At 34.7% G+C, this 20,813-nt stretch overlaps 1 protein-coding gene across 1 annotated transcript in view; it reads left to right on the forward strand.

The window, feature by feature from the left end:
- The first annotated feature begins 1,433 nt into the window (after window positions 1–1,433).
- l(3)73Ah (polycomb group ring finger 3-like lethal (3) 73Ah) overlaps window positions 1,434–20,813 on the forward strand; it is a 36,545-nt gene continuing 17,165 nt past the window's right edge. The window contains exons 1-2 of the mRNA XM_073980174.1: window positions 1,434–1,731; window positions 1,806–1,958. Of these exons, the coding sequence (XP_073836275.1) occupies window positions 1,626–1,731; window positions 1,806–1,958 (259 nt within the window). The 5' untranslated portion in view covers window positions 1,434–1,625. The remainder of the gene's footprint in view (window positions 1,732–1,805; window positions 1,959–20,813) is intronic.

Below are 20,813 nucleotides of genomic sequence, written 5' to 3' on the forward strand. Positions count from 1 at the left end.
GTGACATGCATGTTTCGTCTTCGGTAAAGACTCTTCAGACATATCGGATGTGGAGCGGCTTCGATGTCCTCGAACTTTTCTTCTTTCAAATGCATTTTTGTTTTGTATTTTACAACAACAATGAGGATTTTCCCATTTAGTTGCGCTTTCATGACAAACGCTTAGCGCTGCCTTTGAAAGTTATGAGTTTGGCTCTGAACGCTAACACGCCGTGACAACACTTTTTTCCTGTGTTTTTCAAGGACGTGGGTTCAAACCCCAGCCCGGCTCAGCAGATTTTATTTATTTGAGAATTTTTGCCACCATACTATTATAAGCAGCCCTGTTTTCTCATAAACATTAACATTAGTACTGTGTAATATATTATTGGCCTTTAAGGCTTCCATATTACTGAATAAAGAAATTGAAATGCAACTGTTTTATGATGTCTTTGTTTGTTTGTGTGTGTTGTAGAAAAACAAAAATACTCAAACGATTACAAAAGTGAAAATAAATGGTTAAAAAACATGCAACAATTATGTCTTTTTTAATTTTGAATTAAGTCAAGTTAGTTGGTAAACACTTGTGTTGTGAAATTCTTATTTTTCTGATATAAAATTGTGTGCGTGTGTATGTGTTATTGTATAAGTGTGTATGTACGATTGTGTGCGTAAGCAAATGACGCAAAAAACGGATGTAAATACACTTCATTTGTTTCTAGGATTTCGTAAAACGAAATCATTTATTGTGCATATGTAAATTGGACTTTAGATTCGATCAGCTGGGCTGAGGTATCTACCTTTGTAATTGTACCATGCTCTAAACGAACACCTTTATTATTCATTAAAACAAGGTGGCAACGTAGATTTTATTTTGACAGTGATAGTTAGTGTAGCCAACCTAATGTTGAGGCAGACAGCGGAGTCGATCGGCGCCGAGCCGGCGTGCATCCGCCGCCGACTTATTTGGACAGAACTGGGCCGCCGCGATGTAAGCGACTTTCAACGGCTTCTTCCTTTATGTTATCGGACAAAATAGTGAAAATTAGTAGACTCTTGCAGTTCTGTAACTGACCAATACATTAAGAGTAAAATTTAAAAAAAGTATTAAATTACAATTATGCTAGAATTTAAGACCGTGAGTGAATCAGCTCCTTGCTTGCTTTCAAATGTCAAATTATATGGGGAACGCCGGCGGAATTGCAAAGAGGCACTGGCATTCCCTTATAATTTGACATTTGGGAAGCAAGCAACGTTTCTGTTCCTACCTTTATTTCTGTAATAGCCTGGTTATATTATTGCTTTTTGTGGGGTTAACCTTCTTTACGAGAATTTACTTGACATATACGCAATAGAATTGACATTTAAAACCCGGTGGGTTTGTTAAATACGCCTATATATAACATCCGATTATTTCTGCCAAATTTTTGTGGCCGGTAAGAGTATATCGGATATCGGCTTAACCGACGTCGACGTCTTTCTCGAAGTTAGTCGCGGCCGAATGTTTTGTATAACAGCCGCCGCCGCGAATACATCTCGGCTTAGTTATCTGATCTGTTGTCAGGTTGATTTTATATTTTTGACGGTGAAAAAAAACTAGAATATTTTGCTACTGAAATTCTGATATGAGCAGTTGGGTTCTTAGAAATGGAAAGGAGAGTTAAACTAAAGTCGATAAATCCACATATCACGTGCAAAATATGTGGTGGATACTTTATCGATGCCACTACTGTCACTGAATGTTTACATACCTGTTAGTATATACATACATACATTTACATATTCCGCTGTGAAATTATTGTTCTGATATATTGTCATTGTTTTTAGTCTGTAAAAGCTGCTTAGTCAAACATTTGGAGGAGAAGAAAACGTGTCCTACTTGCGAAAATGTTATCCACCAATCCCACCCGCTCCAGTACATTAGTTTTGACCGTACAATGCAAGATATTGTTTACAAACTTGTGCCAAATCTGCAAGAGGGTAAGTTTTTACAAGACTGTGTGCCGGTTAAAAAGTGAAGAATTTACAATGCATAACACATTTATTTAACCGGTTTAGACTTTTTGGAAGACTGTATATTTCCGTAATGAGGATGAAAAGATCTAATTGTAATTGTTCCACAAACATCCCAGATGGGACAAAGGAGACTTCTCTCATATCAATGAGTGCACCCCGATTCATATTAACTCAATGATATGGGACTTACTGTTTATTGCCGAGTCCGAACGGCGTGTCCTAAGACACCACTTATAGAGAAAGTTTTACGTGGCTGAAATACTCAGGAAAATGTCGCCAACATCACCGTTTAAAATTTTGTATCGCACCCACGACCGTGCAAGGCGGGTGTGCATACCATTGCACCACGGTGGCACCCATAAAAAGATCTTTCGATGGTAAAATTTTCATACAGATGCGAAATTTAGAACTAAACTAGGATTGTTCTTCTAATTCTAATATAGGAGGTACACAGAATACATGGGATAGATGCATCGTGTCACATTTCATAGGACTGCGTTCTGGTTCTTTTAGAGATCCATAGAAAATTAATTAAGTCCATATTTATATTAGGCAATTTTCCTTGCGACAATTGCCAGTTTGTTGGTGAGAGATGGTGCTGAGAGGCAAAGGGTTACCTTATGCCTCACCTTTCTCTCCTTCAAACTGACAATTGCCGCTAAGAAAATTGCCTAATGTAAACATGGAGTAACTAATTCATTTTAATTAGGCTCTTTACTTAAAGTATGTTGACAGTTGTCGTTGATGTAGGCGGACTATTGTATAATACGAGGGGAGCTAGAAAGATATCTTGCCTCAAACCAATTGTTTTAACACTTTTTCTACTCCGATTGGGACACCTCCAAAATTTGGTTTTAGAACGCTTTAGCAACTTCTTCCATGAACAATTTGGCTCGACTTCGTTGACCCCCCCACCATCGATTGCTGTTTTGTTTCCGGCTCATACGCATACATCCAAGATTCGTCGTCTGTGAGGATCTTATGAAAGTCGTTTGAAGCACCGCGATCGCACTTATTCACAAATTCTTTGCATAAATCGACAAGAGTCTTTTTTGAGCGATTGTCAAATTGTGCTTGATCTGACTAGAAAAATCCCTTTTGCGGCCAGGTGTTCATGCAATATCAAATGTTAGTTGGTGGAAGAAATGCCCAAGGATGCATCCACCTCACGGTATATGATTTTGCATTATCCGTTCACTAACGGCTTAATTTTTTCTGTCACAACAGCCGTTTTTGGACCACCCTAACGACCTTCGTTTTTTGGCGAGCGTCGGTCACGATTGAATTCATTAAACATTGAATTGATAGGACAAAACGTATCATATATAAAGCTAAAAAGTCTACAAAAATATATTGAAAGATAGAAATGCCTAGTTTTGGAATGGTAGCGACTCAATTTCGAACGAAAAGCGTTTTAATATGTAAAAAACACTTAATACTATAGGGAGATACATAGTTTTAACATCTTGTAATGCGGACAAGAAATGATTTTTCATAATAGCAGTTATAGATTGAGGAATTATAATCTGTGTTCCTACTTAAGAGATAACAACAAGTAAATTACAGAAAATAGCGAATCAGTTTTAAAAATAAAAAATATATTTCGCAAGTCTGCTTATCTTCAAAACGAAGAAATATGGCTGACTTTGCAAATGATTGCAAATGTCTGAAGTAACGCCGTAATATTTAAGAAATACGGAGCTATGTATTTCAAAACTTCACAATTGCGCATATTTAGCACAGGTAAAAAGCAAACATTTATAGTTTTTATTTCTGATGCAGTCTCGCGGAACAATGAATGAGTGTGCAACTGAAATATTTTGACGAAGTTTTAAAAACTACAAACCATCTGACGATATGGAAGTCAGCCTATGTCTCCAAATGCGAATATTATAAACAAATGTTTCTTTTATGTTCAATCTTAAGTACATATATACATATATGGCCAAAGTAATAAGTACAAACATTAGTATGCATATTTTTCGTTCAATTCAGGAAATGTATTCACTGTAAAATATAGTTCAGTTTAAATTTAAACAAACTTCTAAATGCGATATTTAAAAAATATCATAAAAGTTGGTGGACAAAATAATAAGTACATTTTGGAAATCATTAATTAATATTCGTATAATTGCACAGTTGTCCCAATTCAAATTTTTTTGGCCAAAATTATTTAATACAACATAATGTATACTTTTCGTTTATAAATAGATTAATATTTATTATAATAATATTAATATTTATTGCAAATCCGTTAAAACGCGTTTCTGCAATCATAAGGTACAATATAGTACTATTTATTAGGTTTTTAGATATGCAAAGGCATACAAAATGTTAGGGTACAAAATGTGATGTTTTAGTACAAACATGAGTTGTAAAACAAAATAAAATGCGGTAAACATAATTCAAAATTTACTCTTTTTATAAAAGTATGACTTAAAACAGGCTTAAGAAGGTTGTTTTATACTATTAAGTAAAGAAAATAAAAGAACTCTATTAAGTTTTAAATTAATTAATTATTGAATATATGTAGATATTTCGTTTTCCAGAACTATATTTTCATCGCCATATTCTTCTTCGAATTCTTCATCTGGGGTTTCATCACAATCAGTATCATTCGCGGGCCGTAATTCATCGTTTAGTTCACAAACTAACAATTCGATTACTTCAGATGGCAGGTTTAAAATTGATTACTAGGTTAATCAAATGTCCCAAAATATCAATTGAAATGTATTTTCGCCAAAAACAGCGAAAATTAATTAAATAGTGAGGCGCCGTTGTGGGAGGTCTTAACCAAAATATTTGGTACAAACAGTTTATACTTTCCATGAAGTCAAAATGCAAAGTTAGAGCCGAATCGGTTAAATAATATCGCTAAAATCTTTAAAATATCTTAAATCGGACGGTACGGCTATGTCACAGTGTGGGCCAATTTTCAAAAAATGTTGCAGAAATGTTTTTTATACTATTAAAACCTTAAATATCAATTTTAAGAAAAATCGGATGAAACTTTGTCTTTATCCCACATTTTCAGTTCAATACTATATACAATTTATAAAAAATTTCACTCAACTTAAAGTAGAAAAATACATTTTTTCTAAAAAAGGCAAAATAAGGCAAAATATTTCATCTGAATATGATAGTACATACCCCTGCCAGCTTCCAACAATTTTTTGGAGGAGACGATATTTTTACATTTTTTCTAAAGTTTAAGAAGATTTCAAAAATATTTGTAAAAAATAATTTTCAATATACACACAAACTTTTATCTCCCTACCCAGATATTACAACTTTCTTCGTTCTTTCTTTATATATTATGAAAGCACTTATTATCAGCTTCCAGATTCATAATAACTTTGGTCTGAATTTCGTATACCCATTCGACCACACAGCACACCAAAAAGTATATATTTTACAGCACACAGTCTATTCTATTTTTTATACAAAAAATTTTCAACTTTAGTATTACACCAACGAGCGGCTATTAATGGTATTTAGAAAAACCAATTATTTTCGGATGGTTTGAAGTGTTTTTTATTATTCCGCGCAAAAAAATTATAAAAATATGAAACTTCAAAAAAATAATTTTGGCCAAAAATTTTGTGATTGCGACAACTGTGAATTGTTTAGGATGAACTGTAGTTAAGGATGTTTATATTATTAATATTTAGTGCTTTCAACTTTATTTTGAACTACTTTTTTATTCTTATTGGTATATTGCTTAGAAGTTTGCTGTAATCTCAAAAAGTAATTTAATACCACATTTTTTGTATAAAATTCAAATTTGATGTTTATTTTGGAATGATTGTTTACCAGTGCACTGTTTTAAATGTCCGCAAAGGTTTACTATTGGATTCATGTCCGATTACTGCCTAGGCGAGTCATGTAACTTCATTATATTGTCCTGGAACTAATCCTTGATATATGGGGGTGCATGTTTTGTACTGTTATTCTGCTGAAAAATCCATATAAAATATTTATTCTTCTGTTTGTAGCAACATTGTGTTGTCCAATTGTTGGTGTACAATGTATATACAACCCAGCAAAATGTTTGTAGCCAAAGAAGTAGTTGAATCATGAGTGCAAGTGATTTCGGACTACATCTTTTTACGTGAAAGAAGTCATGATTTTTACAAGGGCATGGTGCAGTGAGGATACTGTCTAATTTGCTTCTTAAGCACACTTTTTGCAATAGTTCTTTGTAGTGAATAAATATACATTCCATGGAAAGTATTTTGAATTGATTTTTCGATTCATTTAAAAATTGATTCGCAAGCATGCAATTTGAGGATATGGGGGAAGTTAACATCTATTAAGCGAGGATTTTCACTGACTTGAGACCACAGGGCCATTTGGAAAAGGTATTTAAAAGAGTTGTGGTAACTTCTAATTAATATTTATGGCCTCTTTTTCTAGTTTCGTTCAAATTACTACCAAACTCATGTTTTTGTAGAACATTTTTGTTTGAAAAAACAGTAGTTTGATAATAGTTCGATAGTATTAATGAAATTGAAATATAATGAATATAAAACAATGGAATATCTCAAATAAATCATTTTAAAAAGCAACTGAGTGCAAATAAAATTCAAATACTTTTATTCTAGAAAGTTAGCTTTTATTACCCAAAATACCCAAAAACACCTTAAAAAGCTTCTTGCATAGAGTCATGCCAATATGTGATAAATATCTAAAATTGATTGCTGACTTCTTTCACGTAAAAAAGACATAGGGGGTTATCATGAATGAAATTTCCCCGTGAGTTTCGTCCTTCCGCCTTTCCAACTTAAGGGAGAAATTGAAAAAAATCACGGGGAATTGCCGTTCATGATAACTCCAATAGTCACTTGCAATCATGATTCAACTACTTTTTTGGCTACAAACAAATATGCAGTCTGACATTTCTTGCACCTATGACTATCTTTTTGAATACAAACATTTTGCTGAGTAATTAAAATACCATAAAATAAATTGTTTCTTGTGTTCTTAAGCATTTTATTTGCAAAAAGTTATTATAAATGTAAACATTGCTAAAATGTGAAAATTTTGTGAAATGGATTCAAATCGGACTACAGTTGCTGTATTTGAAGATGACCAAATTTTGTGGATTTTATGATCCAGTGTACGTTGGACTTGTCACTATAAGTACTATAACTGTAATTAAAACCAATTAATATACTCTTTATGATCTTAAGTACAGATTTAGTTTCATTTTGTTCAAAAATTTCAAGAATTTTTTAAACAGTTCCACGGGAATTCTCAGTTGTATACTAACTTTTGCGATATAAATTTTGGTCTTTTTTGGATTCGAACCGTACATTTGCTTATGTATGCAAATATTGCTCACTTTTAATTGTTATTACGGAAGACAACCTTCTTGCCTATCAAATAAAACTAATTGTTTGTTGTTTTCAATAAGTTATAGTGATATTTATCCCCAATACATTTTGGTTTCAACGGTGTATACTAACTTTTGCGACAGACTGTATGTATACCTGTTTTATGTGAAAAATATTTTCAATATTTTTCCATTCGATTCTAAAACTTCAATAAAGAAACTTTATCAATATAGAACCACTGCGTGTTTCAAACTTTCCAATAGGTTATTGGCCCAGCGCTTACGTGGTATTAATTGGGAATTTTAATTCGCTTTGCGACAATTAATTTAAATCAGTAATTTGTGTTTTTACGGACAAAAATGAATGGAGCAAATGTGCAATTTCCAAAACTTTCCAATTCCAACTATCATAATTGGAAGTTCAATATGGAGCTGCTGTTGCTGGAATGGGAAATATGGGATATCATCGCTGGAGAAGTGCCAAGTACCCCTGATGCGAAATGGGTAATTCGTGACGGAAAAGCTAGGGCAACAATCGGTTTAGCGGTGTAAGAATCTCAAAAAGTTCATATCAAGAAGCTTAAGACGGCTAAGGAATTTTGGAATGTTTTAAAGAAGCACAATGAGAAGTCAAATTTAACAAATAAAATAACCCCCATTATTATAAGTCTTCTTTTGTTATATTTTGGATTTACCGAACAGATTTAAGGCGTTCCGGTTAACTTAAAGTTAAAAGTGATGATTGAATTTCAAGGAGGAGCTTCTTGCCATTAACTTTCAATGCGAAATTATATTTTTATTGCCTCCAAATTAGTTTATTTTGCATTTTCAAAACCATCAGATAGTAAAAGAACACATGTAATAATGGCCCTAAGTATTTTACGCCAATTATCAACAAAGAGAATGCAAGGAGGTCAATCGATGGAAGAACATATAACAGAATTTATGGATATTGTGGATCGTTTAAATGGCCTTGGTGGGGAAATTGGTGAGCACAAAACAGTTGCATTTTTGCTTGTGAGCCTGCCGGAGGAATACAATTCGTTGGTTTCAACGTTAGAGATGCGCCCAGAGAACGATTTAACGGTGGATTTGGTAAAGGAAAAACTCCATTGGCTGATACGGTATTTAAAACTCAAAAGAAATTCAAGCCAAAATGTTTTTCATGTGGTAAGATGGGCCACATAAAGAAAAATTGTACGAACAGAAGACCAAATGGAAATCGCCCAAATGTTGCGGAGAATAAAGAAAATAAAAATCATTGCTTCGGAGTTACGTCAAAAAGAAAGGAACATAATTGGTTCATAGATTCGGCTGCAACTTGTCATATGAGCTGCGATGAAGGATTTACAGGTTGAACAGGAAACAAAATGATTCAATATATTTGGCTGATGGTACCGAATTAAAGGCAAGTGGCATTGGTGAATGTCGTCTGATTTGTCAAAACAAAGTAATATGTGTACAAGACGTTTTGTACGTTCCACAACTTGATGGAAGTTTATTTTCAGTAAGGAAATTGACAAATGAAGGTTACAAGGTGCATTTTGATTCGGATAGATGTTTAATATTGATGGATGGTCAAGTTTGTGCTACAGAAAGATTGAGGAATAATTTGTATATCCTTAATAGTGTCAAATGGCGAATAAATTGTGTGGTTACAAAGCGGAATGCATTCATATGTGGCATCGTCGATTGGGTCATAGAAATATTCAAGCAATCAAGACTAGTGCTAGTGAAGGTCTAGCTGCTGGATTGAATATAAAGAAATGCTCATGATCGTCTGCTTGTAAGGTATGTTTACAATCAACATTAATAAGAAAAACTTTTCCAAAGGCGTCAGAAACAAAGACCGAACCTATTTTGGATATAATTCACGCGGATGTATGCGGTCCAATGCAGAATACAACTCCGAGTGGTAACCGTTTTTTTTTTAACAATGATAGATGACTACAGCCGGTACTGTCATGTTTATTTTTTAAAAACCAAGGATATGGTTTTTGATAAAATAAAAAAATTGTTGAAATGACGGAAAATCAATTTGGTAAGCGATACTTCATCAATTAACGGCTCCCTACACTCCTGAACAAAATGGAGTAGCCGAAAGAAAAAATAGAAGCTTGATGGAGATGGCTCGCTGCATGTTGAATGACTCTGAAATTCATGCAAAATTTTGGGCGGAAGCTGTGAACACAGCAAATTATGTTCAAAACAGAATTCAAACTTCCGTTACAAATGTTACTCCTTTTTCAATGTGGTTCAACAAAACTCCAAGCTTAAGTCATATTCGAGGTTTTGGATCGGTTGCAGACGCACATACGAGTATTAACAAACAAAAGAGAAGAATGTTGGTTAATGTTGCGGTCAAATGCAATTTGATTGGCTATTGTGATGAATCGAAGACATATCGTTTACTCAACACTAAGACGAACGCTATTGTTATTAGTAGAGATGTGGAATTTATTAAACCAGACTGCTGTCACAGGGGTAGTGATTTAATTGAAGTCGAAAGAACGCCGGAGAATATGGTTAGTGTACCCTTAGAATTTTCAAATTATGATATAGAAAATGAAGGCATATCAAGTGGGGAAGATGAAGACGAATTTCATGGTTTTGGGTCTGCAGATGAAATACTTTCAACGTCATCTTCTGATGAGTCACAACGAGAAGAAATTCATGAAAATGTTATGTCAACTCACACTGCTGAAAGAAGAGTATCAACAAGAGCAAACAAAAGCGTGCCGCCTGAAAGATATGGGTGTAAAGTTTCTCATGCGGAGGATCCTGTTTCTTACAAAGATGCTGTATCGAGGTCCAAAAGTAAGGAGTGGATGAAAGCTATGAATGAGGAAATCAAGTCGCTACATGACAATAAAACATGGGATCTTGTGGAAATGCCTAAAGGACGCAAATTGATTGATTGTAAGTGGGTTTTCAAAGTGAAGAAAACTACTCCCACGGCAGCGGGTTCTTACGTACCGGATTGACCCGAAACCAAAAGTGTTTCGGCCAGCGGCTGCTAACCCAGCATTATATGCTGCTACAACAACAACAACTGATGAATCAAGTGTTTTCACCTGTGGTAAAACAAACAACTCTGCGGACTCTATTGGCAGTGGCAAGCTATAAAAATATGAAAGTGAAACACATTGATGTTAAGACAGCATTCCTGAATGACGAGATCGATTCTGAAATGTATATACACACGGCAACCAGAAGGCTTCATTGAAAAGGGCAAGTCAAATTTGGTTTTCAAATTGAAAAGAAGCATCTATAGTCTAAAACAATCAGCACGTTGTTGGAATCTGCGAATAAACACTGTTTTAGTTAATTCTGGATTCAGAAGGGGAAAAGCTGATCCGTGCCTTTACGTAAAAGAACAGAACAAATCAACTGTTTATGTCTTAATTTACGTAGACGATATCATTATAGCCAGTGAAAGTAACGAGAAAATTCAAAATGTTTCAAAACACAAATCTCCTCTCTAAAGGGTGTGCTTATTTCGACCTTTACATCAATTAATTTTTATTTTAATTGTGTCTAATATTATTGGTACATTTAAATTACTAATCAACCTTTATTCAAATTTACTCGATGTTAAATAATAAAAAATTCAAAATGTACTTATTTTTTGGTCAAAAATTTAGGGCTTTTAGACAAAAGTGACACAGAAACAAAATGTTTTTTTTTTCGTTTTTTTCTTGTTGCATCATTGGTTACAAATAGAAATGTAACGTAGTTTACATTTTTCTACAGAAAGAAAAAACTGATTGTGAAGTACAACATAAAAAATAAACTATGATGTACTTATTATTTTGGACCGTATGTATATGTGGCATTAAAAGTTCATGACCAATTTTAACCTCTATCCATAAGGGCAAGTAAATACCTGTAGTTTACAATCTACGGAGAGTAAGATATATCTTACCCTTGATATGGACACCAAATTTTGTTGTCTATAATGACACATAAGTATTTGACGCAATATGATAAACCATTAACATTGGGAGTGAAGAGTAAGGGACTTAGGACCGATCCCTGTGTAACCGCAGAAGCAATGAACACAGTACTCGGAAAAGATACCATTCGTCTCAACAAATTTAGATCTACCACCAACAAACGACATAATAAACCTTTAAGGCAAAAAGTTGGTTATTTTTTAATTAATTTCTCGTTGGAATCGAGCTTAATGATCAATAATGCAAGTGAAAAAAAAAAAACCGACGACTCGAACCCACCACTATGTGACATGGCATGTTTCGCCTTTGTTAATGAGTTTTGACTCTGAACACTAACACGTCGTGACACTTTTTTCCTTGTGTTTTTCAAGGACGTGGTTCAAATCCCAGCCTGGCTAAGCTGATTTTATTTATTTGGCGAAGAAGATCATATTTAGAATTATTTTTTAAATTAATTTCTCGTTGGAATCCAGCTCAATGATCAATAATGCAAGTGAAAAAGGAATTCGATCGGATCAAAATTTGCTGAGATATTACCATTGGAAGGGAACATTTGTATATGCATAGAAACTTTAAACGCGTATTTCTCGAAATATCCCGTGCGTAGTTGAGCCAAAACTACTCTGGTTTGTCGAGGCAGCTGACCCTCCTCAGCTGCGATAGATGGGGGATGTACTCCGAGAACTTTATTCACACTATATTTGCTTATAGCTTTAGCAACTGCATCCGTGTGAATACTATTTAAACCTGCTTGATATGCCTGTTGATCTAGGGGTTCTCTCCCGTATTGTTGGACCTCCCTCTCTAGAGCATGAATATCCTTCCTGATATGCCTGAATGTGTCGGACCTAGCCAGCAGATGGTGATTGGGATGGCTCTCACGGTAACACCCAAGCAAGTACTGCAACGAAAGCATCTCATTATGTTGCTTTACTGGAAGAATCTTTGCCTCCTCATGTAGATGGTCCACTGAAGACTTGAAGAGGGCACCCTGTTGCTGTTCTCAGGGCGGCATTCTGAAAGTTTTGAATCTTTTTCCAATTTGTATCACATAATCTCAGGGACCAAACTGGAGCAGCATAGCTTACCACAGACCGACCTATCTCGTTATATGTGGTCAACAACGTTTCTTTATCTGCATCCCAAGCGTTGCCGGCTAGGGACTTGAGGACCTTGTTCCTGCTTTTTAGTTTGTCGAAGATCCATAAACTTTTAGGGCAGTTTGTGGTCGGAATTCTGCTACCGTCGTTGTGGCGGAAATTTACATATTCCTCGAGTGGAAAAAGGTGGTAAGACCGGATAAATAGGTGTTCAGTCTCTCACAGATGTCATCAGGGAAGGTACCTGACGCCAGGATCGTGCAATCATCCGCATACGTTACGATCTCGATGCCGTCTGGAGGGGGCGGAATACAGGAGAGGTAGAGGTTAAACAGTTCCGGAGATATCACCTCATATTGGGGAACACCCTGTTTCACTCTACGGGGTTTGGACTTCTTGTTCCTGAAGCCCACGTAAGACTGGCGTCCACACATATAATTGACTATCCAACGTTTCAAGCTTGGCCTGAGGGTTGTCTGCTCAATGTCCTCAAACAGCCTACGGACTAAAATAAGAATTAGCTACTACTTTTAGTTGACAATAAATGTATTGCAAAGGAAAAAGCAGTACTATAAAACTAATAATTTTTTTGAAAATTTTTGTAGTTATTTTGCACTTTTATGACTTTTGCCGCTAATAATGGACTAATAGTATTGAATGTGATAAAGTTCAGTGATAAAAAGCCGTCATGAAGGGTCTTCATACACGTAAAACACGCTTGAGACCATATTAACAGTAAACAATGACGAATCGGCCACAGGCAACTATGCAAAGAATGAATATTTGACTCAATATGTATTGTCGGATAATGGACCAATGCAAAACAGTCCGATTTTGGCTTTGAAAACATCAATATACCTCTGGAAAGTATAGGGAAAAACAAGTAAGAGAGGGCTATAGTCGGACGGGCCGACCATGTGATACCCTACACCACTACCCCTGGAAATTAGCTTTCAGCAAATCAAAATTCATTTATGGAACAAATAAACTTATTGTAAGAAATAACTTTTTGGATTCTGCCACCTTATCACATCAAGTTTAAATAATAATATAATAATTGTTCCACAAACATCCCATAAGGGACAAAGGAGACTTCTCTCATATCAACGAGTACATCCTAATTCATATTTCCTGATATGGGGATCTACAGTTTATTTAAAGTGGGATGTAGTTAAAATTTATTTAATTTCGGGAAAGGCAAAGGCAAAATTTAAAAACAACAAAACCCGAGATTAATCTGCATTATTTTACAACAATGAAAGGTCACAAGTTTATTTTCCCAGTATAGCTTACTTAACCGGAATATGTCTTCTAAGAATAAAGATATAAGCTGTATATTAAAATTTTTTACAATTTTCACACAAAAGTTGTGGTCCATTTAACCCTCTAAATATTATCTGATCATCATCTCAAACTGCAAGCTTCATCTTCGTCATATACCCTTACCTTGTTTAAAATTTCGCGTTGATCGGCAAACTACAAATCCGCTAGAAAATTGAATAAATATTATGTTTTTGATCCATTTCATCCGCTAAATATTTCTCGATCATCACCAATAAGAATAGGGATCTATTCTGACCTGAACCCGACCTCCATACAAAATTTCGTGACGATCGGTCCATAATTGCGGCCTGGAGCGTGTTTACAATTTATAATGGACAGACGAACGGACGGACACACATCTCAAAATCGCATTATCTCGTCGAGATATGAAGATTGGTATACCACATTGGGGGTCTCCGACGAATATTTCGCGGTGTTACATGAATTTTTACCAAAACAAACTTATAATACCCTTTCCACATTGTTGTGAAAGAAGTAAATCGTCTGCTCCGTCGGAAAAGGTCGTAAGTCCCTCTCAATAAATTTTTCAGGAGGAAGAAAAAACATTCCAGCGCTTTCTGTATTAAAGATTTTTTATGGTGGTAATGGCAGTATTTTTCGTTTATTTATTCCGCTTCAATATCTGTACTTTGTTTGATAAAATTCCATCGTGTTTGGGAGATAATTGGATGTCTTTGGACTTACGACCTTTTCCTTGTACAGTTTTGTATTTTTGTAGGGACTTACGACCTTTTCCTACAATTTACGGACGTTTTTAAAATAAAATATTTATACTTTACAAAACAATGTGGAAAGGGTATTATGAGTTTGTTTTGTCCAATATTCGTGTAACATCGCGAAGTATTCGTCGTAGACCCCCTCCCCTTTCCAGTTTTTCATATCTTGACGAGATAAAGCGTTCTAGCTATGTGTGTCCGTCCATCCATTAACAATTGTAACAAAACTCCAGACCTCAATTTTGGACCGATCGTCACGAAATTTTGTGGAGAGGTCGGGTTCCGACCAGAAGTGACCCCATTAAATGTTGGTTATGATCGAAAGGTGTGAAATGGACGAAACCCACAATTTTTACCCGTCTTTGTAGCTGTCCTGTAGATCGCAGTAATATTCCGATCGGAGCGAAATTTTATGAATGATTTGAGTTTAAACAAAGAATAAGCTTGCAATTTAACATGGTGATGAGATAATTATTAGCGGGTTTAATGGACCAAAACTTTTGGGTGAAATCGTATATATAAAAGACTATGTGTGTATATTTGTATGTTCCGCATAGACTCAAAAACTGCTGAACCGATTTTTTTGAAAATTTCAGAGAATATGCAAGGAACAACCGAGGTGAAAATAGGCTTTATATTTTTTTGAATTTGGAAGGGGCTGGGGCAGGCCCTATTTTTTGCAAAAGCTATGAAAGTGTCGGTCAGAAAATTAATTTGCGAGGCAACGGTTGTTGAATCTCCGACCCTAAGTACTTGTTCCATGTAATTTTCAGATTATGCACAGGGATGTCCCTTGGTGGAAGTAGGCTATGTATTTTGTTGAATTTCGGAGGAGCGGGTTACACCTGTGCCCTATTTTTTAAATGCGCTATTTATATAAAACTTACAAACGATTCCGTTTCCCCAATCCAGATGTTATGCATAACGAAGCTTTGGTCTTATTGGAAAGCAAGTGTTTAGATTAGAAGGCAAAACAGTGATAGCTATAGTTTCATCAGGTATATAAGATACATTATAAGAAGGTGGACACAGTCGGTATGCCTCAAGTCATCAGTTATGTGGCGGTATGTTAAAATTGCATATCGACACCAACATTTCTGAAGATTTGTATAACCTCCACCATAATATGGGGGATATAATTAAATTTCTCATTCAGTTTGTAACATATCGATATATTCAGCGGAGACCGTATAAATGATATATATTCTTGATCAGAGTAAAATTCCAAGTCGGTATAACCATGACCGTCTGTCCGTCTTTTGAAATTAAGATACAGTGTTGCGCATATCAAAAGCAACAAATCCCGGATTTTGCATTATTTCAATTTTTGGATCGGTTACAATTTTGTAAAATGTAATATTTTGTGCCCAGTTGTTCTTTGTTATGTACAGAAGGCTTTCAACAAGTTGTTTTTGTACTTTGTAGTTGGATGGGATAACAAGAACAACAATATTGACTGATCCTCGAGAATGGGAAATGCAAAACAAAAGCAACAATAGAATATTATAAAAATTTTATTGAAGTCGGTGTTAATTAACTGTACTTTTGACTTAAATTTGTCTTTTGAAGCATGGCTGTGTAATTTTAGAAAGGGTTGCCACCTTCTACCACTTTTCCCATGGTATGGGGAAATATCAAAATACCCTCAAATTAAAACTTTTCCCTCATATAAAAATTAAAATTTTAAAATGTTCATTCAGAAAGTGGATTAAAATCAACCATTCTTATGTTTGCCGTGTAATAAAAACGTTAAACAACCGAATATTGGTAAGCACAATACATCCTGTTGTAAACCCTTTGAGGCCATCGGCACATTGTGGCTAAAAAAGTTAAGGAAACTTCAAAAATAATGCGAATAGGAACTTCCAAGAATTAGTTGGGGCTCTTATTTCCGATATATGGGCCAGAGTACTTCGCAGAAGAAGTTTTGAAAACAATTTGAAAAGTTATACACTGGCGAAGAAACCATTGTCATACACAAAAGGAAGACAATTTGGGAAACTCTGGTAGAATATGCAATATTTTATATGGTTCAAACGACTCAATATGATATTTTTATTTAATTTTTAATAAATTATATTTTTATATAAGATTTAATAAAAAAAAAATTTAAAAACTTGAATTATTTAGCCATATTATGATATTTTACCCATTGTTGGTTGAAACAATGGGTTCTTAACCGTTGTGTAGTTTGAGTTGGGAGCTGTGTAGCTTTTCAAATCGTTTTCAAAACTTCTTTTGCGAAATACTCTGGGCCATATATCGGAAATAAGAGCCCCAACTAATTCTTTGAAGTTCCTATTCGCATTATTTTTGAAGTTTCCCCGACGTTTTTAGCCACAATGTGCCGATGGCCTCAAGGGGTTTACAACAGGATGTATTGTGTTTACCCATATTCGGTTGTTTAACGTTTTTATTACACGGCAAACATAAGAATGGTTGATTTTAATCCACTTTCTGAATGAACATTTTAAAATTTTAATTTTTATATGAGGGAAAAATTTTTAATTTGAGGGTATTTTGATATTTCCCCATACCCTGGGAAAAGTTGTAGAAAGTGGCAGCCCTGTTAGGATAACAAATGCAAATTCTTTCTAAAATTACACAGCCATGCTCCAAAAGACAAATTTAAGTCAAAAGTACAGTTAATTAACACCGACTACAATAAAATGTTTATAATATTCTATTGTTGCTTTTGTTTTGCATTTCCCATTCTCGAGGATCAGTCAATATTGTTGTTGTTGTTATTACATCCAACTACAAAGTACAGAAACAACTTGCTGAAAGCTCTCTGTACATAACAAAGAATAACTGGGCACAAAATATTACATCTTAAAAAATTGTAACCGATCGAAAAATTTAAATAATGCAAAATCCTGGATTTGTTGCTTTTGATATGCGCAACACTGTACATCTCGCAATTTTTAAGATAGATCTTCGTGATTTGGTATAGAAGTTTCTATTACTTGTAGGACGTTTGGTGTTGACGCCTTCATATAGCCCACATATAACAGTACCTTCCGATTTCTGGTATTTTGAAGGTGTGGCCTCAATATTTCTCCGAAATGGCTGAAATTTGGTATTTATTCTTCGTTTTTTCCCATAAATTTGTCTATATAGGTCAACGCCTTCATATAGCCCCATAGAACTGTCCCTCTCGAATTTCGGTATTTTGTTTTACCGAAATTGCTGAAATTTGGTATTTAGTCTATTTCATATACGAAAGGAAACCAATTGAAGTAAAATTCAAGTTCGGCCTGGCCGAATTTAACGACGTTCTTACTTGTTTTTGATAGTCACTTGCATATCCCAACTAATTTGCGATGCAAAAAAATATAATTGACATAAGAAAAGGTAACATAAACTGTTTCAAGGGCCAGCACGTGGACCGGTTCGGCTAATATTTAATATAAAACATGACACATTGTACTTACGACCTTGTATTTCTGCCTTACGACCTTTTGCTTCAATAAAATTTCATGATTAATTCCGTTAATGTACGTGGTTTCTTATCTACATTGTAATCCCAAATAGTGTTATTTTTGTCTTCCCAAGTATTTCTGTCCCAACTCCCTGCATCTTTTGTTTTTGTCTGCAAACCATGTAGAATCTTCAGCATGTAATGTCTTCCTGCGTCAAGCAAGTTTATCATCAGAGCTTTTAGAATCACCGTGACCATAGGGAACTAGACCCATGACCCCATGGTCTAATTCCATTCCAAATTCATACTGCTCTTTGTTAGCAAAAACCATGATGTCTTCTTAGTTTAATAACATTTCAATCAATTAATATTTTAGAATCATTCAATAAGATAAACATTGCACTTACACGTCTGTTAGAAGGTATTACTTTATTGAATTCAGAATACAAACTAATCTCGTTATGTGAATAAATGTCCCTAGAGAAACCACAAATTACCAGTTGATAAAGTTAAGTAAGACATACTACAGTAAAAACAGTAAAAATTCTGTTTTTTTTTTACAAATTTTTCAATATATGAGGTATTTGAACATATACAGCATCCCAATCAATGAAAAGGCCAGAAGTCCCTCTTTCATAGTCAGTTCGCTTATAGGGGAAAATAGACTTCAAATGTAAATTTTCGTTGCAATATTGAAATTATCACATTTTTGTTCAAAAGTATGGTCCACAGGCTCCGCCAAATATCATCCGATTATCATCCAAAGGTGTAGGCTAGTTCTTTACATTGTACCCCAACCATGGATGACGTTAAACATTATATCTGAACTGCATTATCTGTAATATTCTATTAAAGTATACATTTTCCTGTGGACTTACGACCTTTTCGAACTCAAATTTGTACGTTTTGTGGACTTACGACCTTTTCCGACAAGGGCAAAACATGTGGAAAAACGCGACGTGCTACCATTTTCTTTGCATCATACGACGTGTTTTGACTTATACTATCATCCTGTAACAAAAACGCGATTTCCCAAAAAAGTGGACTTACGACCTTTTCCGACGGAGCAGACGAAATACATTAAGATTGGAAAACTCAATTGTTAACATATGTCAATAGATGGAGTTAAGCTCTGTTGTTACGATATCATAACAACATTCTGTTACATAATTAGTTAGCTATTTCAGGCGATTTTAACCGCTAAGTTCATACTCAATGAACTGGAAACTGCTATGGTATACAATCCCGAGTCCAACATTTTAGCCGAATTGCTGTTTAACGGGTTTTTTATCATTAACATACCCCCATTGTTAGTAAAATGTTTATATACTTTGTTTCATAAACATTTGTGCATTATGCATCTTTTCCAGTCTTTACAGTTCTATGTCTTTGTTGTGGTGCAGGGTATAAATAGATATAAATAGACATCATTAGGAAATATTTAGTAGTCATTATTCTAAAAGGCAGTAAAAGGGATCCAGGAAGCTCAAAGAAGTTCAACTACCACCACTCCAAAGCACCAGTTTTTGAGGCAAAAAGTCGATTTTGCAACTTTTAATAATAAGATTTTTTAGTTGGCATTGAAAAAAGAACATGTCAAAATTTATTAATATGAATATTTTTCAAAATAGCGTCATTATCGCGGTTTAAATTGCAGTCAAAGTGAGAATTTCGAAGAAGAACTAAAAAAATATATATTGTAAGGCACATGCATTGCAATGTATTTAAAACCGCGAAAAATAAATCAAATATAAATATATGTACATAAAATGGAATAGATTGGCAATTGCGAGAGGAATCTATTTAATCTTATATATATAAAAGAGCATAGTGATGAGTGAGTGAGTGAGTGACATGTATATCATCGACCAGACGAAACCGCTGAAGCTACAAAGCTGAAATTTTGACTGTGGGTTGCTGTCGGTGTGTAGGGGTGAGATAAGGCTGGATAAGGATGATGTTACTCATACGTCTTAAAACGAGGACTGTGATTCGGATCGTTCAATTGAATGAGATTGCCCAACTCTAGTTTTTGGATATTCGACCTAGAAGAGTATGAAAAGTGCTAAATATGGTACCCTTTGTATTAGGCAAACGGGAAGAGCTAGAATTCTGAAAATTGGAATGAGGGTAACTGATGGAGATTTATAAAGATGTACCAAAGGGTTTTGGGAAATTCGACCTCTTAGTGTACGAAAAGTACTAAATTTAGTACCAATTGTATATTTTGAACGGGTTTAGCTAGAAACTTGGAATTTGGTATGGAAATGAAGGTTGGGAAGTGGTGTTTATAAAAGGAAACGTTTGTGAAATTCGTACTCATGTGTATGAAAAGTACTAAATGGTACTAAATTTAGTACAATTTGGATTTGGGTGAAAGGATAGAGCTGGAAATCTGAAATTTATAATTAAGATTACTGACGGAGTATAGGATTAAACTATAGGGATTGTTTTGGAAATTCGTACTATGTATACGAAAAGTACTAAATTTAGTACAACTTGGATTAGGATGAACGGATAGAGCTAGAAACCTGAAATTTGGAATTAAGATTACTGGCGTAGTATAGGATTGCGATATGGGGGTAGTTTTCGAAATTTGTACTTATGTGTACGACAAGTTCTAAATGGTACTAAATTTTGTACCACTTGGATTTGTTTGGACGGATAGGGCTGGAAACTTGAAATTTCGAATTAATATAACTGTGTAAGTGCACGATTGATATATGGAGTAGTTTTAGTACTTATGTTTACGAAAAGTACTAAATGGTACAAAATTTGGTACAATTTGGATGTGGTTGAATGAATAGAGCTGGAACCCAGCAATTTCGTACTTATTTCGTGCAAAATATGGTATCCATGGTATTAGGCAAACGGGAAGAGCTAGAATTCTGAAATTTGGAACGAGGGTCACTGATGGAGAGTTATAGAGAACCCTTTGGTATGGTTT

The sequence above is a fragment of the Musca autumnalis genome, unplaced genomic scaffold (genome assembly GCF_047663935.1).
Source record: "Musca autumnalis isolate F117 unplaced genomic scaffold, ASM4766393v1 scaffold_4, whole genome shotgun sequence".
NCBI classification, from domain to species: domain Eukaryota; kingdom Metazoa; phylum Arthropoda; class Insecta; order Diptera; family Muscidae; genus Musca; species Musca autumnalis.